The sequence below is a fragment of the Caretta caretta genome, chromosome 27 (genome assembly GCF_965140235.1).
Source record: "Caretta caretta isolate rCarCar2 chromosome 27, rCarCar1.hap1, whole genome shotgun sequence".
NCBI classification, from domain to species: Eukaryota; Metazoa; Chordata; order Testudines; family Cheloniidae; genus Caretta; species Caretta caretta.
In genome coordinates, this window is record NC_134232.1 from 8,109,702 (window position 1) to 8,134,735 (window position 25,034).

Here is a 25,034-nt window from a genome sequence, read left to right on the forward strand (position 1 = left end):
TTTCTCCATGCAGACCTCTTAGGAATTTAGAAGTAGTATGGCCTTGTGGTTAAGGCACTGGACTGGGACGTGGGAAATGTGGATTCAATTCTCAGCTCTGCCACAGACTACCTGTGTGAACTTGGGGGCAAGCTACTTAACCTTTGTGCCTTAGTTAAAGTGTAAAATTGAGATACTAGTCTGTTTACACTGGAAACTCTTTGGGCCCGGATTATCTGTGTGCGTGTGTGTGTAATGCCTAGCGTTGTGGGGAATCTCTAGGTCCTAGGATGATGACTTGGAATTTCTGAAGTATACTGACCACTACTGGAATTATTTTTAAAAAGTGCTCAATGTTGGCCTGATTTTGCTCTCACTGAAATCAATAGTTGTATTATTGATTTGAATAGGAACAAAGTTAGGCAAACATGGAGAGCTGCTGAATGTTCAAAGGGAGAGAGATGAAAGTTCTAGAAAACAAAAGCATGGCCTTGTAACTTCTCCTGAAGTCTGGTCTTGTCTCGTTTTTGCAGATGTGGAAACTGAGGCACTGGACGAAAGTAACTTGCCAAAAAGTTCTTATTGCAAATTGGTGTTTCAGAACCAGCACTGGGACGTTGGTTTTTCTGACCGCTAGTTTTGCGTTCAGTCCACTAGTTCATGCTTGCTTCTGTTATATTGCAGTATTACAGACCGTGGGCCTAGGCCTGTGTCTCAGATGACTTATCAGCATTTTTGTTTGTTTATTTTTATTTATCTGATTTAGTGACTTTGCTTTCTTTTTTAGGCTGTCCTCAGGCGAGGCAGTAAGAGGCAGTGGAGCTGGCCTCGGCACTGGGAGAGGCTGGATTTCCCGTCTCTCTGTGCTGAATGGCTGCGATGGCGCCCGCTCTCACTGACGCAGCAGCTGAAGCTCACCACATCCGGTTCAAACTGGCTCCCCCGTCCTCCACCTTGTCACCTGGCAGTGCCGAGAACAACGGCAACGCCAACAACATTCTTCTCACTGCCAACGGCACCAAAAGGAAAGCCATTGCTGCAGAGGATCCCAGTGTAGATTTCCGTAATAACCCTACCAAGGAGGAGCTGAGCAAGCTGCAGCCACTGGTGGCCTCTTATCTCTGCTCGGATGTAACATCTGTTTCTTCAAAAGACCCTTTGAAGTTGCAAGGAGTCTTCAACAAGCAGACTGTTCTTAAACCTCATTCTCTCTTATCTCAGTCCTTCTTGAAAACAAACGATCTGTTGGGGAGACAACCAGTGTTGGAGTTTTCTTTGGAAAATCTAAAAAACATGAGTACTAGTGGTCAGCCACCTCTTCCACAAGCACCTGTGAATGGCTTGGCCAAGAAATTGGCTAAAAGTACCAATTCAGACCATGAAAACTCCAGTTCACTTAATGGTGGGAAGCGTGCTCCCCTCTCAGCCACCCTCCAGGGTGTTGACTCTAACACTGCAGGGGGTTCTGAATCAGGGGACTTGAAGACGGGTTTGACCAATTGCACTCTTCCACACAGAAGCCTTGATGCTGAGCACACAACTCCATTTAGCAATAATAGCACTGCAAACAAATTGTCCCTTAATTCTGCAGAGCAGCAGCGGGTGATTGAAGAAGGCAGTGGAGAGAATAGATTGTCGTCTGATGTAGATGCACATTCTGATTTTGGGAGCGGCAAGACAGAGGAGCAGAAGTCTCCTCTGTCGGCTGGTCTCTTCAGTGCCATGGACTCTGATTTGAGGACAAAGGCACTGCTGCGGCGGCAGGCAGACATTGAGAACCGTGCTCGCAGGCTGCAGAAACGCCTGCAGGTGGTGCAGGCCAAGCAGGTAGAGAGACACATCCAGCAACAGCTGGGAGGCTTCTTGGAGGAGACTCTGAGCAAACTGCCAAACTTGGACTCTCTGAGGCATCGGAGCCAGCTGATGCTCACCCGCAAGGCAGAAGCGGCCTTGAGGAAAGCTGCAAGTGAAACATGTACGTCAGAAGGACTAAGCAGCTTCCTGAAGAGTGACTCTATTTCAGAGGAACTGGAGAGGTTTACAGCCAGTGGGATGGCCAATTTGAGATCCAGTGAGCAAGCATTTGATTCGGATGTGACTGACAGCAGCTCAGGAGGGGAATCTGACATTGAGGAGGAGGAACTGACCAAAGCAGAACCAGAACAGCATCATGTACCACTGTGAGTAATGCTGAAACTTTGCCTAATTCTTTTGGGTCGAGGAGGGGTAAGACGGAAGGGGATAGAAAGGTGCACCATCTGTATTTTGAAGGATCGTCTTTGATTAAGACCATTTCATAGAAGGAAGAGGCAGTATTAGTGTGCGTGAAGTTTGGCTTGCTTGAACTGCATAATCCTGTCTTAATTATTACAGGGATTGTAGCTTATAATTTCTATAATGTGCAACTCTATGTACAGTATTACATGACATATGACAGTGGTTCTCAACCAGGGGTACACGTACCAGTGGAAGTATGCAGAGATCTTGCAGGGGGTACATCAGCTCATCTAAATATTAGCCTAATTTTACAAAAGGCTACATGAAAAGCACTAGCAAAGTCAGTATCAACTAAAACTTCATACAGACAATGATTTATTTATGTTGCTCTATATACTATATCAGTGTTTCTCAACCTGGGGGTTATGATTTATTTTACAAGTATATGGTAAAAATGAGACAGTAAGCAATTTTTCAGTAACAGTGACACTTCTTTGTATTTTTATGCCTGATTTTGTAAGCAAGTTGTTAAGTAAGGTGAAACTTGCAGTATGCAAGACAAATCAGCATCCTGAAAGGGGTACAGTAGTCTGGGAAGGTTGAGAACTACTGACATTTGGGATCTACTTGAAGGGCCCTTCATGAAGTTAGGGAACTATGACTAGTTAGGGCATCTAGATACTTCAAATCCAGTACTGCAGTTGGTGTGTAACTTTTTTGTCTAAAATTGCTCTTGGGTTGGATCTGCCCCTTCAAACTGAAGTGTTCTATTGTAGCTATGGAGATCTCGCTGTTCACGTTCTTAGCCAGGATGATGTATTTATGTATCTGACATAGTGTATTCAGGTTCTGCAGAATCTGGGTTTTGGTTTTTTGGCTTTCCTTTTTTTAAAGGAAAGCATTTAGCCCGAAAATATATGAAAAGTATAAACTGATGCATTGTTGTAGACAGCCTGAAACAATAGCTCTTGAGAGCTCTGAACTCCACCTGTTCAATGTTAATCTCATTGGCTGTCAACATGTTGTAAGGCTGTATAGTTAATGTGGACATTAACTGTAGTCATTGCTGGCAATTTAAGCAGATGGGAGGGATTGGGAACTGTTGAAGGAAAAAATGGGGTGGGACAGGGAAGGAGTACAGAAGGAAGAGACAGTGGGGGCAAAGTAGTGGTTTTCCTAAAGGTTAACATTTTCCCAATCAAGTGATTGCTGATTGTAACAATAAGGTACTAACCAGATAACAAAGGCTATATTGACGGGTTTCAGAGTAGTAGCTGTCTTAGTCTGTGTCCGCGAAAAGAAAAGGAGGACTTGTGGCACCTTAGAGACTAACACATTTATTTGAGCATAAGCTTTCGTGAGCTACAGCTCACTTCATCATTTGTTAGTCTCTAAGATATCACAAGTACTCCTTTTCTTTTTCCCAAAGGCTATATTGTAACCTGGTCTCTGCATACTTTCTGCTGACATCTATAAGAACGGCCATACTGGGTCAGAGCAAAGGTCCATCTAGCCCAGTGTCCTGTCTTCTGACAGTGGCCAATGCCAGGTGCCCCAGAGGGAATGAACAGACCAGGTAATCATCAAGTGATCCATCCCCTGTTGCCCATTCCCAGCTTCTGGCAAAACCAAGGCTAGGGACACCATCCCTGCCCATCCTGGCTAATAGCCATTGATGGACCTATCCTCCATGAATTTATCTAGTTCTTTTTTGAACCCTGCTATAGTCTTGGCCTTCACAACATCCTCTGGCAAAGAATTCCACAGATTGACTGTGTGTAGCGTGAAGCAGTACTTCCTTTTGTTTTGTTTTAAACCTGCTGCCTATTATTTTTCACTTGGTGACCTTTGGCTCTTGTGTTATATGAGAGCATAAATAACACTTTATTTTTTTTCTCCACACCAGTTATGATTTTATAGACTTCTATCATATCCCCCCCTTAGTTGTCTCTTTGCCAAGCTGAAAAGTCCCAGTCTTATTAATATCTCTTCCTACAGAAGCCATTCCAGACCCCTAATAATTTTTGTTGCCCTTTTCTGAATCTCTTTTCCAAGTCCAATATATCTTTTTTTGAGATGGGGCAACCACATCTTCATGGAGTATTCAAGATGTGGGTGTACCATAGATTTATATAGAGGCAGTATGATATTTTCTGTTTTGTTATCTATCCCTTTCTTAAAGATTCCCAACGTTCTCCTTGCTTTTTTGACTGCGGCTGCACATTGAGTGGATGTGTTTTTTTTTTTTTTGTGTTTTTTCCCCAGAGAACTATCCACAATGATTCCAAGATCTTTCTTGAGTGGTAACAGCTGATTTAGACCCCATCATTTTATATGTATAGGTGGGATTGTTTCCAGTATGCATTACTTCGCATTTATCAACATTTAATTTCATCTGCCATTTTGTTGCCCAGTCTCACCCAGTTTTGAGAGAGCTTTTTGTAGCTCTTCGTGGTCTGCTTGGGACTTAACTATCTTGAGTAGTTTTGTATCATCTGCAAATTTTGCCACCTCACTGTTTACCCCCTTTTCCAGATCATTTATGAATATGTTGGTTAGGACTAGTCCCAGTACAGACCCGTGGAGGACCCCACTATTTATACCTCTCTCCATTCTAAAAACTGACCATTTATTCCTACCCTTTGTTTCCTAACTTTTAACCAGTTACCAGTCCACGAAAGGACCTTCCCTCTTCTCCCGTGACAGCTTACTTTGCTTAACCTTTGGTGAGGCACCTAGTCAAAGGCTTTCTGAAAATTAAAGTATGTTATATCTACTGGATCCCCCTTGTCCACATGCTTGTTGATCCCCCTCAGAGAATTCTAGTAGATTGGTGAGGCATGATTTCCTTTTACAGAAACCAGGTTAACTCTTCCCCAACGAATTACGTTCATCTAAGTGTCTGACTTTTTTTTTCTTTACTATAGTTTCAACCAGTTTGCCTGGTACTGAAGTCAGACTTACTGGCCTGTAATTGCCAATTTTTATAAAGAAGCGATCCTGGCATCACATTAGCTATCCTCCAGTCATTTGGTACACAAGATACAGTTAGTAGTTCTGCAATTTCACATTTGAATTTCTTCAGAACTTTTGGGTGAATACCATCTGGTCCTGATGTCTTATTACTGTTTAGTTTATCAGTTTGTTCTGAAACCTCCTCTAATGACACCTCAATCTGGGACAGTTCCTCAGATTTGTCATGTAAAAAGAATGGTTCAGGTTTGGGAATTTCCCTCACGTCCTCAGCTGTGAAGACCAATGCAAAGAATGAATTTAGTTTCTCCGCAATGGCCTTATCGTCCTTTGAGTGCTCCTTTAACATCTCGATAGTTCAGTGGCCCGCAGGCTTCCTGTTTCTGATGTACTTTAAACATTTTTGTTTTTGGTTTTTGAGTTTTTGGCTAGCTGGTCTTCAGATTCGTTTTTGGCCTTCCTAATTATATTTTTACACTTCATTTGGCAGAGTTTATGCTCCTTTCTCTTTTCCTCACTAGGATTTAACTTCTACTTTTTAAAGGATGCCTCTTTTCCTCTTGCTGCTGCTTCTTTTTTTTTTCTACTTACTCTATTACTATTGGTTTCAGAGTAGCAGCCGTGTTGGTCTGTATCCGCAAAAAGAAAAGGAGGACTTGTGGCACCTTAGAGACTAATACATTTATTTGAGCATAAGCTTTCGTGAGATACAGCTGTCCTTGTGCCACAAGTCCTCCTTTTCTTTCTATTATTATTATTATTATTTTTTATTTGAGTTGAACCTCTATTATGGTATCTTTTTAAAAAGTTTCCATGCAGCTTGCAGGGATTTCAGTTTTAGCACTGTACCTCATTTTTGTGTAGTCCCCCTTCTGAAATTAAATGCTACAGTGTTGGACTGCTGTAGTGTTTTTCCCACCACAGGGGTGTTAATAGTGATCATAATATAGTTAAAATTTACCAAGCATTCTAGCTATATTCACCTTTTGGACTAGATCCTGTGCTGCATTTAGAACTAAATCAAGAATTGCCTCTGGTGGGTTCCAGGACTAGCTGCTCCAAGAAGCCGTCATTTAAGGTGTTAAGAAACTTTCTCTCTTCATCCCGTCCTGAGGTGACAGGAACCCAGCCAATATGGGGATAGCTGGAAACTCCCTAGTATTATTATTGAGTCTTTTATTTTTATAGCCTCTGTAATCTCCGTGAGCATTTCATGGTTGCTAAAGCCCTCCTGGTCAGGTGGTCGCTAATCTATCGCCTACTGCTATATTCTTATTGTTCGAGCATGGAATTACTGTCCATTGAGATTCTGTGGTACAGTTTGGTTCACTTAAGATTTTTACTTCATTTGATTTTACGCTTTCTTTCACATATAGTGCCACTCACCCACCAGCACGACCTGTTCCGTCGTCCTGATATATTTTGTACCCTGGTACTACTGTGGCCCATTGATTATCTTCATTCCACCAAGTTTCTGTGATGCCTATTATATCAATATCCTCATTTAATAAGAGGCACTCTAGTTCACCCATCTTATTATTTAGATTTCTGGCATTGGTATATAAGCACTTTAAAAACTTGTCACTTTTTAGCTGTCTGCCATTATATGATGTAATTGGATGGGATGCTTTCTTTCATTTGGCTGTTTCTCATCAGATCTTATCATTATTTTATCATCTTCCATTCTTTCCTCTTTACTAGGACATAGAGAATCTCCATCAGTAGATCCTCCCCTAAGGGATGCCTCTGTCCGTACCATGTGCTCCTCTGCACCTGTCAGCTTTCCCTAGCCCTTAGTTTAAAAACTGCCACATATTTTCATTCTGTTTTTGCAAAGTTTTTAGTTTCTTCCTACCTATTCTGTTTTGGTTCTGGCCTCATATATCATCACTATGTGGAAATGTTTGCAATTACTTTACTAGGAACTTCCCTGAAGCTTATCTATCCCTTTTCTGTAGTGGGGGGGAATCCTGCACAGATGGTGATTTTGCTGGAGAATTGCTGACCTTATAATACTGCTTCTGACAATATTCTCAAATAGGATTCTCACTTGCCTATTCTCTACCCTTCAGAGTTTGAGGGGGTTTGTTCTGGGTTTGCTTTCAGGGTGCTTGCGTAGCCATTCCTGATCTGGAATAATGGACTCCTCTATCTTTTTTTTTTTTTAAATGAAAATAGTGTAAATGTAGTGAAATGTTTAGCAAAACTCTTGCTTCCTTCTCTTGAAAGGAACTGGTGGAATGTTTGGGGTCATTGAGGTACTAGTGACTGACTGCATATCAGTAGGGCACAGCTCTTGAGCCTTGTTTGTGTTGGAGACTCGAGTCCTAGGTGTGAGAATCCTGCAGGAAGGTAAGTGAATTTTTTTTTCTTTTCAGTCTCTGCAGAAACTGGGATGTCTAAAAGAACTCTTAAAATATTCTTCAAAAGAAGCTTATTATAATTATACAAGCAAGCAGAGCTTTGCACAGATCCTTGAATAAAGATTGTTTGGTGCAAACATACTGAAATGTCCCCTTTTTGTCTTGTACAAATTACCAGTCTGTAATTACTGCTTAACTTTTCCTAAGGGTTCTAGTTTTCAAGGTGAGAATTGGTTTCTTGATTGCCATTTTCATAAATATGTTGCTTACTAGAAGAAGTTAAGGTTATGGCTCATCTCCTATGCATATCTGGATTTTCTTTAAGCTATGCAAGTCTTCATTTGTCCTGTCAAAAGCTGTAAATATGGAGTGGGAGACCCAGTGCAGAGTTGCTTTTAATTTAAACTCTGAAGTTGTGCTGCTTTTCTGCTCTGCTGAAGCCCACCTGTCTGAACCAGTGGGCTGCAATTTCTCTTGCTTCCAGAGTTCAAAATAAAATTAGTCATTCAGAGCTTTTGGGGAGTCACTGTCCAGTCTGTGCAGCTTCTAAAGGAGGATCTCTAACAAGCACTACTATCTACCAAGGCTGTGCACAGCCTGGAATCCCGTGCTCTGGCACTATGTGAGGATCTCTTAAGCCATGTCTACACTACAAACTCTGGTTGATTCAAGTTATGTCCACCTATTGCTGCTGAATTTTATGCATTGCTCAGTCACATGCATACTTGGCTGCTTGCATTGGTGCTGCGTGTAATTACCAGCAGTGCTTATTGATGCAAAGTACAGTGTACTGAAGGTAGGTATCCCAGTGTGCCATATGCTGCTGTCCAGTACCATGCCTTTTGGGAAACTTTCATTATGTGTTTTGGGATAGAAATTAGTGCCCAGGAATTGCCGGGAGTTAAGGAGTCAGGTTTCCAGTATGCAACGTTCTTCATTCCATACAGCCATCCATTTTCCATAATTTTTGCACCTTTTTTTAGGAATTCCCCAAAAAAAGCGCAGCACTTTTCAGTGTCTGCTATCCCTGATGGAAGCATGGAGTCTGCAGAACTCTGTGCTGTTCTCATGAGCTTTGCAAATACAGGAGGTGATATTCTCCTTGTGCCTGTAACAATGGGGGACATGATTTCTTCAAGGACAGTTTGAAGGACCCGGTGAAGAAGATTTCAAGGTTGTTGTTGGTCACTGAGCAGCTGCAGACCGTGCAGCACTGCTTCTGGGTCTGAGAAATGAGCACTGACTGTAATGCAGTTCTGGGGCAATGAGTAGTGGCTGCCGAACTTTGGATCCTGGATCTGTGTGCTGAGCTTACTCCAGTCCTCCGTGCAGGGACACCAGAATGAGACCTGCATTGACTGTGATCACCACTTACTTCTCCACTATCTGGAAGCTGGCAGTGCTGGATTGTTATCTGTCGGTTGGAAATCATTTTGGAGGCAGAAAATCCACAGTAGGGGATGTTGTCATGCAAGCATGTAGGGCCATTAATAGAATCCTAGAAGATTAGAGTTGGAAGAGACCTCAGGAGGTCATCTAGTCCAACCCCCTACTCAAAGCCGGACCAGCCACGGCTTTGTCAGGCTGGGCCTTAGAGGTTTTTAAGGATGGAGATTCCACCACCTCCCTAAGTAATCCATTTCAGTGCTTCACTACCTTCCTAGTGAAAGAGTGTTTCCTAATATCCAACCTAGACCTCCCCTGCTGCAACTTGAGACCATTGCTTCTTGGTCTGTCATCTGCTGCCACTCAGAACAGCTGAGCTCCATCCTCTTTGGAACCCCCCTTCAGGTAATTGAAGGCCGCTATCAAATCCCCCCTCGCTCTTCTCTTCTGCAGACTAAATAACCCCAGTTCCTGCAGCCTCTCCTCATAAGTCATGTGCCCCAGCCCCCTAATAATTTTCGTTGCCCTCCGCTGGACTCTCTCCAATTTGTCCACATCCCTTCTGTAGTGGGGGGACCAAAACTTGACGCAATACTCCAGGTGTGGCCTCACCAATGCCGAGTAGAGGGGAATAATCACTTCCCTCAATCTGCTGGCAATGCTCCTACTAATACAGCCCAGTATGCCTTTGGCATTCTTGGCAACTAGGGCACACTGCTGACTCCTATCCAGTGGACGAGAAGCTGTAATCCCCAGGTCCTTTTCTGCAGAACTACTGCTTAGGCAGTCGGTCCCCAGCCTGAAGCAGTGCATGGGATTCTTCCTTCCTAAGTACAGGACTCTGCACTTATCTGATGAGGTTCAACAAAGACTTCTTTTGGCCCAGTCCGCCAATTTGTCTAGGTCACTCTGTACCATTTCCCTACCCTCCAGCGTATCTACCTCTCTGCCCCCCCAGCTTCGTGTCATCTGCAAACTAATTAATCCGATCATCCAGATCATTGATAAAGATGTTGAACAAAACCGGGCCCAGGACTGACCCTTGGGGCACTCTGCTTGATACCGGTTGCCAACTAGACATCGAGCCGTTGATCACTACCCATTGAGCCCAACAATCTAGGCAGCTTTCTATCCACCGTATAGTCCATTCATCCAGTCTACACTTCTTTAACTTGCTGGCAAGAATACTGTGGGAGACTGTATCAAAAGCTTTGCTAAAGTCAAGCTATATTACATCCACTGAGCCAGTTATCTCATCATAGAAGGCAAGCAGGTTGGTCAGGCATGACTTGCCCTTGGTGAATCCATGTTGACTGTTCCTGATCACCTTCCTCTCCTTCAGGTGCTTCAAAATGGATCCCTTGAGGACCTGCTCCATGATTTTGCCGGGGACTTGAAGTGAGACTGATCGGTCTGTAGTTCCCTGGGTTCTCTTTCTTCCCTTTCTAAAATATGGGCACTATATTTGCCTTTTTCTAATAGCCACGAATTTTCAAAGATAATGGCCAGTGGCTCTGCAATCACATCAGCCAACTCCCTCAGCATGATTGGATGCATTAGATCTGTACCTCCTGGACTTGTGCACGTCCAGCTTTTGTAAATAGTCCTTAACCTGTTCTTTCACCACTGAGGGCTGTTCACTTCCTCCCTGTACTGTGTTGCCCAGTGCAACAGTCTGGAAGCTGACCTCGTCTGTGAAGACCGAGGCAAAAAAAGCATTGAGTACTTCAGCTTTTTCCACATCATCTGTCACTAAATTGCCTCCCCCATTCAGTAAGGGTCCGACACTTGCCCTGACCACCACCTTGTTGCTAACATACCTGTAGAAACACTTCTTGTTTCCCTTCACATCCCTTGCTAGCTGCAACTCCAATTGTGCCTTGGCCTTCCTGATTACACCCCTGCATGCTCTAGCAATATTTTTATACTCCTACCTAGTCATCTGTCCAAATTTTCCACTTCTTGCAAGCTTCCTTTTTGAGTTTAAGCTCACTGGAGATTTCACTGTTAGCAAATATGGCAGGTGACCAGCTTGGCGTATTCTTTCTGCACTTTGGGATGGTTTGTTCATCCACCCTCAGTAAGGCTTCTTTAAAATACAGCCAGCTCTCCTGGACTCCTTGTCCCTCATATTAGCTCCCCAGGGGATCATGCCCATCAGTTCCCTAAGGGAGTCTGAGTCTGATTTTCTGAAGTCCCAGGGTCCTTATTTTGCTTTTCTCCTTTCTTCCTTTTGTGAGGATCCTGAACTCAACCATCTCATGGTCACTGCTGCCTAGGTTGCCACCCACTTCTACTTCCCTTACCAGTTCTTCCCTGTTTGTGAGCAGCAGGTCAAGAGGTGCATGGCCCCAAGTTGATTGTTCCAGCACTTGTACCAGGAAGTTGTCCCCAACACAATCTTTGAACCCTTGGTTTGGTTAGAGCTATTTGTGATGTTAGCACCTGAGCTAAAGTGTCAAAATCTGGGTTGGGGGCTAGATCCAGCTTTTTGGAGAATTGGAGGGTCCTTCAAGCTGCATAATAACTACATTGTGTTTAAAAAAAAAAAAAAAAAATTGTAGACTGCATGGTTGCAAACCTAGCATTTGACCTAGTTGTAATTGATTCAGTGGCATCTGCTGCATCTTGTAGGGAGCATGAAACAACTCCAGTGAACTCTCTTCTCCCCTCCCCCCACCACTCTCCCAGTTCATCATTGGAATTTTTAAAGCCTAATGACACAACTATTTCATTCCTGATCACTTTAACAAATATGATTGGGAAGAGGGTGGGAGTGACTGACCTATTTGGACCAACTTGGAAACGAATGAAATAGCTGTAAACTGAATATGCTGTTGCATAGTGAACTGTAATGCTGCAGAATAAAAAACTTAGTATGTCTTCAAAGAACCTTGCAAATATTTACCCATCTCCTAGGAGCAGTGTAAAGATTAATATCAGCCACGTGTTATCAAGACTGAGGTAAGAAAGGCGGAGTTCAGAATGAGGCTCAGAACACGAGTTCCTGTTTCAAATCCTGTGCTCAGACCACTAGTCTGCTTTCCTCTGCTGCAGAGCAGCCAGCATGAATCTTGTCTTTAAACCACGATTTGAGGACTTCAATAGCTCAGACATAGGTGAGAGGTTTTTCGCAGGAGTGGCTGGGTGAGATTCTGTGGCCTGCGTTGTGTAGGAGGTCGGACTTGATGATCATAATGGTCCCTTCTGACCTTAGTATCTATGAATGGGATTTGAGTTGCTGCAGGAGTGTGATGAGAGATTCAAGATAGATAAAAGAAATAAAGAACTGCTATATCTGCCCTTTGTTCAGCCTGATTGCATAGTGACCCCCTTCTGATAACAAAAATTACTACACAACCCCAGGAGGGGTCTGAGCTGAGCCCCATTGCCCCGGGGGGGGGGTGTATGTGTGAGAAAGCTGAAGTCCAAGGGCTTTTGTTCTGGGCGGGGGGGCGTGGGCTTCAGACTTGCTGGGGCCCAGGGCCAACACCAGCCTTAGCGACCCCATTAAAATGGGGCCATGACCCACTTTGGGGTCCCAACCCATAGTTAGAGAATGCCTGATTTAAAGTCCATGAAGGTGAGCCTACTTTATCACTGAACAATGAATGATATGATTAAAGTGTGTGTGTGTGTATATATAATATATATATGAAGGCTGTATTCTACCCTTTTTCAGTATACAAAAGTCACTCTAATATCTGTGGAAGTCTGATTTGTGTGGTGTATTTAGTCATGACTATATACCCTAACACAGATTCTAGTTAAGTATGATGTTGGCTCTCTCAATAGAGTGAGTTTGACACATGAGTTAAATTCCGTTTATCTGGGAGCCATGTACCGCTTTGTTTTGGGTGCGGGGGTAGCTTGCAAGAAGGTGAGCACTGGAGATGTAATGTTGGGTAACACTGCTGCTTATTGCTGGGCATGGAACTAGGTTAGTGGAGCAGGTAGCTATAAAAATGCCACAATGGTAGGTCACCCACCTCTGGTAAGAGGAGAGGTTAATGGTAGAATCAGGACTCTCCTATTGCATGGAAGCACTTTGTCTCTTTTTCTCCTGCTAAAAACCTTTTCCTGCTAGTACTGTTGGCAGGAGGTGAAAACTGGCAGTTTATGGGCTTAATGTTTAAAATATATAGCTTGTATTTGCTGTTTCTCTAAAAATGCAGAGGTATATTCTAGAGATTCCATTTCCATACTAAAATACTTTGGCTTTTGCCACTCTCTTATATTTGGTTTCAGAGTAGCAGCCGTGTTAGGCTGTATTCGCAAAAAGAACAGGAGGACTTGTGGCACCGTAGAGACTAACCAGTTGATTTGAGCATGAGCTTTCGTGAGCTACAGCTCACTTCATCGGCCGCATTCCGTGGAAAATATTTGCCTCTTTCCTTTGTTCTCCCTTTCTGCAGCAGATGTTTTGGTTGTACTAGCTCAGCTGCAGTACTGCACTCAACTTCCAGCTGGGGGAAAAGGTTTTTCTTGCTAAACTGGCACTCCCCCAGCAGAGTTTTCCACAAAGTATGTTTTGGGCCCACTCTGAGTATGGTGAGTCTGATTTCAAAAGCTTGGCAGGCAGTACCGCTTTCCTGGGCCATCTTTGGCTAAAATGCCATAGCAGTGCAGAATGGGGCTTCTTAAAACAAAACCAAAAAAAACCCCACATGTTACTTAGGTCTCACTTGCTACATCTTTGAATGAAATGGAGAAATTTTTTTGTAAGTGAAAGCGTGTACATTCAGACCAGCATTTTGGCTGGGATGTAGAAGCACAAACTGGCACTGTATTTGAGTTTATACTGAGGTTGATTTAAGTGGCTGTAGAGTTGTTCACTTTTTCAGCATTACATTGACATCACTTCTGATGATGGTAAATTTGAGAAGAAATAAATGGGCTTTTTCTTCCAGCTGTGTGTAAACTGGAAAGGCCAGCTACTCCTGATATACTGGTCATTCTTTAATGAGATTCTGCAAAAACAGCAGACTGTTTTTTCCTCTAACCTTTCTCATCATAGAGAATATTAGTTTCGGAACGTTGCCTAAGTATTTAATAACTGGTAAATAGTTTGTGCTGTGGTCACCCTATGGTGGTGGTGGTTGCTGTACAAAAGCCTACTATAGATAATCAGGTGTATTTTTGTCAAAATTAGCAGATACCCCAAGCAGAGCCTCCGAAGAACTGAACATAATGGAATCCCAGCCTCTGTTATGGGACTAGTGATGTGGGTGGGGACAGCAGTGTATGGTGGTCTATTAATGGGGTGGGGTAAGAATGCAGTTTGTTTTGAATAGGTGGAAAGGAGAAGGACAGATGCCCCAACTCTGTTTCCTATGTCACCAAGGTAGTTTTGTCACCAACATTCTGTCACAAGCAGACCATGTAAGAGTTGGAATTGGGCATCTGAGGCTTTTTCCAGGTGATAGCTCTGAAAGTAGGTTAGTGGAATTACTGTGGTAGTACGTAGTCTGTTTTTGCAATTAGCTACTTGCGATTAAGCAGGGAGAGAATCATGATAGCGGTTTCTCTTGGCTCTTCTGCTGGTCACAGAGCAACGTTTTGTGGCTGAAGCATTTGGCCAGATGGCTCTTCAGTCTGTGGTGCTCAAATATAACAGGGAGAACTCAGTATTAGTATGACACTTGTTAGGAGACTCCCTTGTAATGGAGTAGTTCATGGGGAGGTCCCCACTATCCGATTCCTTCTCTTCTGCTTAAGTAGATGAATTTATGCAGCTTCACCTTGTGAATATATCCGATGGAAATGACATGAGAACAAAATTCCTACTCTGAACCGTTTATTTTCCCACCACTAAACTTCAGAATGTTCATATATGTAATGGAACTCTTAAGAGACATGTCACTTGGTGCTATGTGCAAAAGTGTCCTTTCTCATACAGGTTTCAGAGGAACAGCCGTGTTAGTCTGTATTCGCAAAAAGAAAAGGAGTACTTGTGGCACCTTAGAGACTAACCAATTTATTTGAGCATGAGCTTTCGTGAGCGTAGCTCACGAAAGCTCATGCTCAAATAAATTGGTTAGTCTCTAAGGTGCCACAAGTACTCCTTTTCTTTCTCACACAGTTTTTGTCATTCCGTTTATGTAGTAGTTGGAGACTTTGCTCTGGGTAACTGTTGGAGTTGTGAGTCTCAAATGCAGTGGATTATTCTGTGCTGGATTCAGTGTGTGGATGGAATCTGTCTAGTTGACATAGAGTTGGTTGGCATTTATATTTATACAGAACATACATTTAAATTGCCAGTTAACAGTCAATTCAACTTCTTCAAATGTCTCTGATGTCTTCAAATGGTCAGAAGTACAACACTTGAATTTTGAGGCTAGCCTGGATATGACATTAAAAACTGGTACTTTAAAAAAGTGTCCCAAAGCTGGACAGAGACTCAGCATGAATTGGATATAGAAACTTAAAAAGAAATCTGACTTGTATTTGTTTCTTCATACACTTCTTTATGGGTGTAATATGCTGATTTTGACATAATACACTCACATACAGTGGTGGGCTTTGTTTTTTATATATTCTTAAGACATCTGACCACCAAATTCTTAGGTCTTTCTGCTCTTGATTTTTTTCTTAGTCTTTCTCTTTGTCTTGCACTTGTGACATTTCAGTAGTTTGCATAGCAACAGATAAGGATGTAAGTAACAAGTTACAGTTTAAATATTTCATTTGTATAAAGGAGAGCTTTTCAGAAATATTAATTGAAGGAAATGTGAATTGGAGGTACGTGTAAAAATTAAGAAACTAGATGGATGAAAGTGGCAAGCTTTTTAGTGCTATATATTCACCTCTTCAATTTGCATTTCAAATTGCATTTCAAATCTCCTCCAAATGTTTAATTTCACTGCCTAAGGGAGCCTAATGGCAAAGTTTTATAGAGGAGCCAATATCTGTATATTTTTAATCTTCTGCAATTGGTTTCACAGGTTGGTTTTTGTACTGTGGACCTTTGCTGCTTCTTGCATTCAGTCTCTAGTATTGGGTGAAAACCATTAAAATCTTACCAATGTGATCAAGGTGCACTTTTCAGTGTAGCCCATTCACACTTCAAATTTAATTATTTAGTGCACTTTTTCTGACCAAACCCCATAACAGATACGCAGCCTGTACAGTTTTTGTTAATCATGTCTAACCAAGAATCCCATTTGGGTTTAAAAATGGACAGTTCTATTCTAAACTACTTGAAGTGGAACAGCAGCCCCTACAGCATTCAAAGCCATCTAGGTTTAGTGAGCTCTCTGGTGGTTGTGACGTAATGACCGATATTGAGCTTTGCTGCCACAGTGCTGGCAATACTACATTGCATTATCAAATCAAATCCTGATCTGGGTAAGAGCTCAGATTTTTGTCTAGAAGCTTTTTGTCCTACAAATGTCACAAAGATAGTTTCCTACAGAAATGGGAATTGGAGAGCAGTATGTGGATGCACATAATTGTAAAATGACTTTATTAACTGCAGCAGTTTGGCTGACTAACTTTTGATCTGTGGGATTGAGATTGGAATTGTTATAATTGGGCAAAGCCAATGGCCCATTTGGTTCAGTATCTTGGCTGACAGTAGTGACTACCCAAATAATTTGGGGGAGGGGAGGTGGGAGTACAAGAAACCCTATACTAGACAGCTTTTGGAATTAGTGGCCTATAGCAGTTTCTTCCCAACCTCCTCCTTTAGAGGTTGGCTGATGCTGTGAAGCATGAGTTTGAATCCTCACATAAGTGTGGCTTGTTTGACTATCCATTTAAACATTTAATTCCCTGAACTCTGCTGAGCTCTTGGCCTCGCTGGTAACTTGTGACAAAAATGTCACTACAAGTGAGTTCCCTAGTTAATTATGCTTTGTGACCCAGTTCTCCACATGGATGTGGTGGCCACAAAGAGCTGGTTACGGCTTCTTGATCCCTAGTTTCCTGGTCCTGCTAAAGCGCATTGGGGGTGTACTGTAGCTTAATTGTGGAGGATGAGGGGTAGTGATGCTCTTCTCCACTATTTTCCCTCCTCATGCTTGTGATTCTGCATAAGCTAGCATAGGAGGTGACTGTGCTGCTTTTGCCAATTTTACTTTGGTGGCAGTTCCTTCTGTGCAGGGATAATCTCTCTGCCTGGTTCAAGTTTGTTTTACATTCTGTGGCACAAGGAAAATTAACATCCAGTGTTCTAAATTTGGTGTCATTCAATTTCATTGAATGTCCTCTTGGTTCCTCTGTTATGAATGAGAGTAAAAAGGAGCACCCAGTTATTCTCTCCGTTTTTTTGTTTTGTTTTTTTTTTAATTCCGTCTGCATTGTCAGTCTGCTCTTCCACATGTGGTGTTCGGTGGTTTTTTAATACCATTGCTGAGGGCAGGCTGCTGGACTTGGTTCCTCCTGGGTCTGGTGGTTTAATTATTTTTCAGTTTTTAAAAATTATTTCTACACTACATGATACTGGCTCTAACTGGTGTGGCTACTCTGGAGAAGGAGCACTGAAGAGACACTGGGTCTTCTGTAGGTTTTGTAATCATATATGTGAAGCAAGAGCTGTGGCATAACACAGCATTTTGTGATATCGGTTCTTTTTCGCATCACCGATGAATGACAGAAAATAGTTCACATGCTATTGGGATTAGAACGGACACAATAGAAAATAACTTAAACTGCAATGAAATTAGATAAACTTTCAATGCACTGGTCATCTTTCCGATTTCAAGACCGATTAAACTGAAGGGTATTTGAATATAATCTGTATCCGTATTAAATATTAAAAACAAGTGAAGACCTGATGACCCTAGACAACTCTCTATTTGTGCACTTCACTTATGATTTCGCAGAAGTTTATTGTTCCTGTGCTGGTCAAAACCTGTAGCATTCTAAATACAGCAACTCAACTGGGTTGAGTTCTGTCCAGCCACTTAAAGAAAATGCTATAGGATGACAACTCATTGTGCCTAAAGAAGGTTTTCCATACCCAGCCCTTTTTGTTCTTTGCAGCTGGAAATAGTCAGTGACCCCAAAACTAGTTAACTCTTAGATTATTTATTTAAACTATATTTAATGATATTTTTACCTGTGTGGTTTGAGATCCTGAGATGGAACTTTACAACACTTTTATGTTCTCTTTATACTTCTGGTGTATTAGGTTTTAAAAGTTGTCTTATTAATTGGCTTATTAATTTTATATGATCATTTTAAAAACTTTTTCCTGGATGCAGTTTGAATCCCCTTCCCCCAGTGGCCTGTTCCATTATCAGCTGTCTGAATTTTTATTAACCTGAAATAGCATCTCTCTCTAGCTGTGGTTATATATCTGTGCACACTCTCCTCGCCCCCCTCCCCCCCACGCTTCCCCCCTTCTCTTTTTTTGTTTGGGCGGTTGGTTTGTCAGACACCCTTAGTGTCTCATAAATCTGTGTGTTGGCTGGCTTACTGTGTTCATGTCTGGGGCTCTGTGGTATAAGATGTCATAGTTATTCATATAATTTTTTCTTCTGGGCACATGTGCATGTGGGTAATGAATCCATTTTCACAATGGTATCCTTAGTAAATAAGGAGTTTTCATAACCTGGCCTAGTTGTCATGATACAATCTTATTGTTTCTCTGGTATAACCAAAACATGCATATTATCAAACACAAAACAAACTTGTGAAACCAAATGGGTTTTTGGTCTGTTTTAGGGGTAACTTGCAGTGTGCCTAGCTTCTGTTTCAGAAGTATTTTGTAGTTTTTGGATTAAAATACTTTGATCTATATTTGAATTTGCCTGTAGTTAGTTTCCATTGTGCCTGTCAGCCCTGCTTGGCTTGTCTCTTTTGCCAAATAAGACGACGTACTCTCTTTGTGCCTGAGTAAGTGAATCCTAAGTCATCTATGGTAAATAAAATCAGATTTGCTTGTGCCTTTTATGATGTTTACATTGAGGTTTAGTGGGAAAACTGCCCTTTCAGCTAAATGGTGATCTGCTCTGTCTGTCCATGCATGATTTTTAATGGATTCAGAAACTAATCACGCTTTGCCATGTACTGTTTGCCTTCTCCTTACCACCCCCCCACCTCACTTCTCATTTCCTCCCCTTTCTGTTTTTGGAGGAGGTGGGCGAGGTCATATTTTAATAAACTTAGTAACTATTCCTTCTTTGAGTGATTGCTTATGTCTGTTCCACAGTAGGTGTGCGTGCTCACCACGTGCACTGGTGCCGGAAGTTTTTCCCTGAGCAGTACCCGTAGGGGGGAGCGCCCCCCCTCCCCCACATGAACCCTGGAGTGGCGCCTGCCTGGCGCGGTATGAGGAGGCCTGCGCTCCCCCCACCCTCGGTTCCTTCTTGCCGCCGGTGAAGGTGCGTCGGAACTGCTCTGCTCCAGCTTTGCTGCAGCGTCTCCCCTGAACTCTGTCTGTTCAGTAGTACCTGAAGTCAGTTAGCTAATTCAGTTAGTTTAGTTAGTCATGGGGCACGGGCCGGGGCATGCCTCCCACCCCAGGCTTTAAATTGTGCTGCTCTTGTAGGCGCTCTATGCCAAGGAGCGATCCGCATGCGGATTGTCCGTGCTGCTTGGGAGAAACCCATATCAGCGAAAGGTGCAAGATCTGCAAGTCTTTCAAGCCCCGGACTAAAAAAGAAAGGGACGTTAGGCTCCAGGCCATCCTGATGGAGGCGGAACTGGACCGGACCCTGGCACGCCTCTCCGAACCGCTACCCAGCACCGCAGTGTCAGTACGTGGAGACCCTCCGGTACCATTGTCCAGTTGGCACCATGCCCCGTGGACGGGGCATGCCAAGAGGACCGAAAGACTCCCTCTTCGCAATGGCACTGAGGGAAGTCTGGGACAGAGGCTAGGCCCATGTCGGGTAGACCTGGATCTCCATTGGGCCCTAGGCCTCCCACTCATGTTGAGCAGAGTAGCCCGGTCCCTTCAGAGCAGGCCTCTCCAGATGTCTGGATGCCATCTATGCCTGAAGACCTCCAGGTAGCCAGGGATGTCATGTCCATGCTGGTGCCCGGAGCTCCGCCGATTTTGGCCTCACTCTCCAGAGGCAAGCTGCCTCTGGGATCACCGCAGTTGACACCGGCCCGGTACTGGTCTCAGTCGAGGGAACATTCCCCTCACTGCCCAGTGACCGTACAGGGCTCAGTCCATGTGGATCGCCCTCGACGCCGGCCAGACTGTCCGGATGGGTGCTGTCCGACCAGGACTCCTGGTACCGCTTGTCTTCGCAAAGCGAATATCCATGGGACCGTGGTGGACGTCGCCAACGGTCCTTGTCTCGCAGGAGGTATCGCAGTCAGTTGCAGCACAATCTTCGCCGCCGTTCCTGCTTGGACTCTCGTTCCAAGTCTCTGCCAAGGCACCGTAGCTCCAGGCGTCGATTCCCGGTGTCTCGCCAGCGCGGGTCCACCCATTAAGGCCATTCACGGAGCAGCTGCTACAGTCGGTTCCGCTCCTCTGCGTTGAGATTGCGGTCCCGTGGCCGATGTAGATCCCAGCACCGCCAATACTCCCAGTCCAGAGGCAGTAGCGGATCATGCACCAGCCTGGCCTCCCTTCATAGCCGCCTGTTTATAGGCCAGGCTAGCCAGCCTGAACAGCCAGCCCTGCCAGTGCCTCAGCAAGCGCAATGGCACCAAGTGTTGTGGCTGGCCCAGTGGTACCAGTGGGCACCGTGGCCTCCGGCACAGCCCCTGATGGGGGCTTGCTCAGTGGCTGGGGCCTCGGAAGCACCATCGGAGTCCATCTTTAGACCACCAGAAAAAAGGTCGGTGGGACCTGTGTCCTCAGTACCATGCCCGGAGTCTGACCAGGTGGTGGATCCTCTGGTGCCGAATGACACCCAAAGCATCACACCGGCCTCGCCCCGTCCGGAGGAGCTGATTGCGGCCCTGCCCCCCTATGTCCCGCAGGAGGACTGCCGGGCCCACCAAGACCCCCCTAAAAAGGGTGGCAGTGAGCCTCCACCTCCAGGCTGAGGAGATGGAAGAGCCCTCAGACTCCCTGTTCAATGTGCTGTCCCCTTCAGCACCGGGCAGGGTGGCCTTTCTTGCCACCACTTCGTGGAGCAGCAAGAATGTCAAACGCCCTGTGGCAAACACCAGCCTAATTGGCTCCCATCTCTAAAAAGGCGGAGCGCAAGTACTTTGTACCTATGAAGGGACATGAGTATCTGTATACCCACCCGGTGCCCAATTCCTTGGTGGTCGAGTCGTTCAACCACAGGGAGTGGCAGGGGCATCCAACCCTGACCCCCCAAGAACAAAGACTCTCGGAGGCTGGATACTTTCGGGAGAAAAGTTTATTAGTCGTCAAGCTTTCAGCTACGAGTAGCAAACCATCAGGTTCTCCCGGGTCACTACGAGTTTAATCTCTGGGAATCTCTCCCCAAGTTTGAGGACTCCTTCCGGGAGCGCGATAAGCAGGAGTTTAAGGTGCTCATGGAGGAAGGGGCAACGGCCGCAAGGGCATCCCTGCAGTCAGTGTCAGATGCAGCGGACATGGCCTCACGGTCCATGGCCTCAGCGGTGTCCATGAGAGATGGGCGTCATGGCTTCTGCTCTCTGGGCTCTCCAGTGAAGCGCAGTCGTCAATGTAGGATCTCCCTTTTGACGGGAAGGCTCTGTTTGCTGAGGAAAGAGACATAAGGCTGCATGGCATGAAAGACTCCCACACGACCCTCCAGACCTTGGGCCTCTGTCTCTCCTCTGGCAAAACCCAAGTTTGAGCCACAGCAGGCTCCTGCCCTTGCTGCCCTCCCGAAGTATGAGTCCGCCCACAAAAAGCAGCGGGACTATAGAAAGCGCCTGCAGCGGCAATCCTGGTCTGCCCCCCAGCCTGGATCATCTAAGGTCAAGCAGGCGAGCAAAAGGTTTTTTGACGGGATGCTCGGGGGTACCCTGCCAGGTCTCAGCAGGGACCTACCCCCAATAAATCTCCCTTTCTTCATTCAGTTGTGTGATTTACTCCTGGAACGGTCGCAGCTCACCTTGGACCGATGGGTCCTCAGCACCCTTCAGTTTATCTCCTCCACCCCCGTCCTTCCTGGGGGACCCCTCTCACTAGGCTCTGCTCAAGCAGGAGGTGGGGCGGCTCCTGGACCTACATGAATAGAAGCTCAGACTAAATGTATACCCCAAAACAAAAAAAGAGAAGGTGAGTGAGATAATATCTTTCATTGGACCAACTTCTGTTGGTGAAAGACAAGCTTTTGAGCCACGCAGAGCTCTTCTTCACGTCTGGGAAAGGTACTCCCCGTGTCATAGCTTTTATTGGACCAACTTCTGTCTGGGTAATATCTCCCCCACCTTGTCTCTCTCTAATATCTTGGGACCAACATGGCTACAATTACACTGTAGCCAAAACAAAAAAGATAGGCGGAGGACCAAAAAGAGTGTTGATTTAGCCATGGTGACAGAGTAATGGAGGCTGTTAAAGGCAAAAAGGCATTATTTAAAATTTGGAAGTCTAATCCTGATGAGGAAAATAAGGAGGAGCATGTATTTGGCCTGCCGCTTTATATTTTTACACTTTTCTTGCTACAGTTTATCAGTAAGTACATTAGAAGCAGGAAACATGCCAAATAAGCCTGCGGCCATTAGATGACCAAAGTGTTAAAGGAACACTGAAGGAAGGACAAGGCCATGGCAGAGAAGCAAAGGATTCATTTAACATCAGTCTGCTCTGCAGAGGATGTGGGAGAGGGAGCCACATCAAAGCTGTTATTTTGGGGCGACAAACGTGAAGTACTGTCCCAAATTGCTTCAATAGAAAAGGTCTTAGAACAAACTGATAAACTAAACAGTAACAAGTCAGTAGGACCAGATGGTCTTCAGTCAAGAGTTGTGAAGGAACTCATATATGAAATAGGTTACATTCTTCAATTAGTACTTCTTCTAGCACTGAAATCCTCTTTGCCAGATGACTGGAAGTTAGCTAATGTAACCCTAATTTTTAAAAAGGGATCCAGAGAAGATTCCAGCCTGTTATTGCCAGTAAACTTTAATATACTGGGCAAATTGAAGGTGCGTCGGTAAAGAGCAGAATTAGCTCACTTTGGTGCTCTTTACTATGGTAAAGAGCAGAATTAGCAGACTCCCAAACAGGATGTTGGGGAAAGAGCCAACTCTGCTTTTTGTAAAAGGAATTATGCCTCGCTAATCTACAAGAATTCTTTGAGGCACTCAAGCATGTGGGTAAGAGCGTTCCAGCTAATATATTATACTTGGGTTTTCAGAGAGCCTTTGTCAAGGTCCCTCACCAAAGGTTCTTAAGGAAACTAAGTAGCCATAGGATAAGAGGGAAGGTCCTCTCATGTATCAGTAATTGGTTAAAAGATGGGAAACAAAGGGTAGGAATAAATGGCCAGTTTTCACCATGGAGAGAGGTGAATAGTTGGGATGTCTCATGGATCTGTACTGGGACCAGAGCTGTTCAACATTTTTATTAATGATCTGGAAAAGGGGGTGAACAATGAAGTGGCAAAGTTTGCAGCAGATATTAAAATTACTCAAGATAATTAAGCCCAAAGTAGACTGCAAGGAGTTAATGGGATCTTACAAAACTAGGTGACTGCGCAATAAAATGGCAGATTAATTTCAGTATTGATAAGTGCAAAGTAATGCATGTTGGAAGAAATAATCCCATCTATACGTACAATGATGGGTTCTGAGATAGCCTTTTTGACTGCTGCTGCGCATTGAGCAGACATTTGAGAACTTTTCACAGTGACTCCAAGATCTCTTGATAACTGGGTGATAACAGCTAACGTACTGTTAGTCCTTTTTTTAGGAAAGAGAAAATATTACAATGCTACTATATAAATCCATGGTGAGCCGATAGCTGGAGTACTATGTCCGCTTCTGGTTGCCCCACCTCACAAAGGATATAGTGGAACTGGAAAAGGTTCAGAGAAGGTTAACAGCTGATCAAAGGTGTGGTGGAATGACTTCCATATGAGAGATTATAGGGCTGCTCATCTTAAAAAGACCACTAAAGAGGGATATGATGCAGATCTGTAAAAGCATGAGTGGTGTGGAAAAAGTGAATAGAGAAATATTATTTACTCTTTCACACAATGAAATTAATAGGCAGCAGGCTTAATACAAACAAGAGGAAGTACTTCTTCACACAATTTACAATTAACCTGTGGAACTCATTGCCTTAGAATGTTGTGATAGCAAAAAGTATAACTGGGTTAAAAAAAAACAAAAAACAAAACTGGATAAGTTCATAGGTCCATCAGTGGCTACTAGCCAAGATGGTCGGGGGACAGCCCCATTCTTGCGACAACCCTAAACCTCTGATTACCAGAAACTGGGAGTAGAAGATGGTGTGGATCACTCTCTAGAATTGCCCTGTTCTGCATACTACTCCTGGAGCTCTGATATGGATGCTGTTGGAGACAAGATACAAGGCAAGATGGATCCTGGTCTGACCATCATGTCAGTTAAGTTCTTGTGAAGGGTCAGACTTCCCTGTTTTGGGTCTTGAAATCACTTTCTACTAGGGTTTCAGCTTCTTTGGCTGAAACTAGGCAGGACTGAATGCAAGAACTACTCTGTATAGTCTTTCTTACAGGTTAAGAGAAGGAGGGCAAAATGTGTAGGGATGTATAATGGGCTCTTTGAAGTTGCTTCTCTGTCTGTATTGCTTATGTGATGTGTTCAAATCAGCTTACCAAAAGAACAGAAATAGGAATTCTTATCTGTTCATAGGACTTCTGGATCTCAATATGTCTTCGAGTATCTCATTCATTTCCACAAATCTATTTCACCAGTTTTAATCATGATTTAAATCCGCAATCAGGAAACCTAGGTTTAAATAATTCACCTTAATCTCATTTTGCATTTGTACTTGTTAGTTATTTTCCTAAAGAAAGGTTGGTTGTCATTTGTTGACAACCATTAAAACATGGATTGGCCTATCTATATCTATAGCCTTTACACTAAATCTGGTGCTTTATTTGCTAGTCAGCAGGACACAATTGTATCTTAACTCACTCATTCTTAATTTTTATATTTTTGTTAGAAAATGGTGAAAGCTGCATTTCTGTCCTAGATTAATTTTTTTTACTTGTGATTTGTCAAGCTCTATTTGGATAGTAATTCAGATTCAATTAAGTGCACAAAACCAGCATT

The 25,034-nt window shown here is 43.8% G+C and overlaps 1 protein-coding gene across 8 annotated transcripts in view; it reads left to right on the forward strand.

Moving 5' to 3' along the window:
* KANSL1 (KAT8 regulatory NSL complex subunit 1) overlaps positions 1-25,034 on the forward strand; it is a 173,106-nt gene that overhangs the window by 30,283 nt on the left and 117,789 nt on the right. For all 8 annotated transcript variants that reach the window (XM_048830092.2, XM_075123709.1, XM_048830094.2 and 5 more), the window contains one exon: positions 767-2,159. In XM_048830092.2, coding sequence (XP_048686049.2) covers positions 850-2,159 — 1,310 coding nt within the window. In that variant the 5' untranslated portion in view covers positions 767-849. The remainder of the gene's footprint in view (positions 1-766; positions 2,160-25,034) is intronic.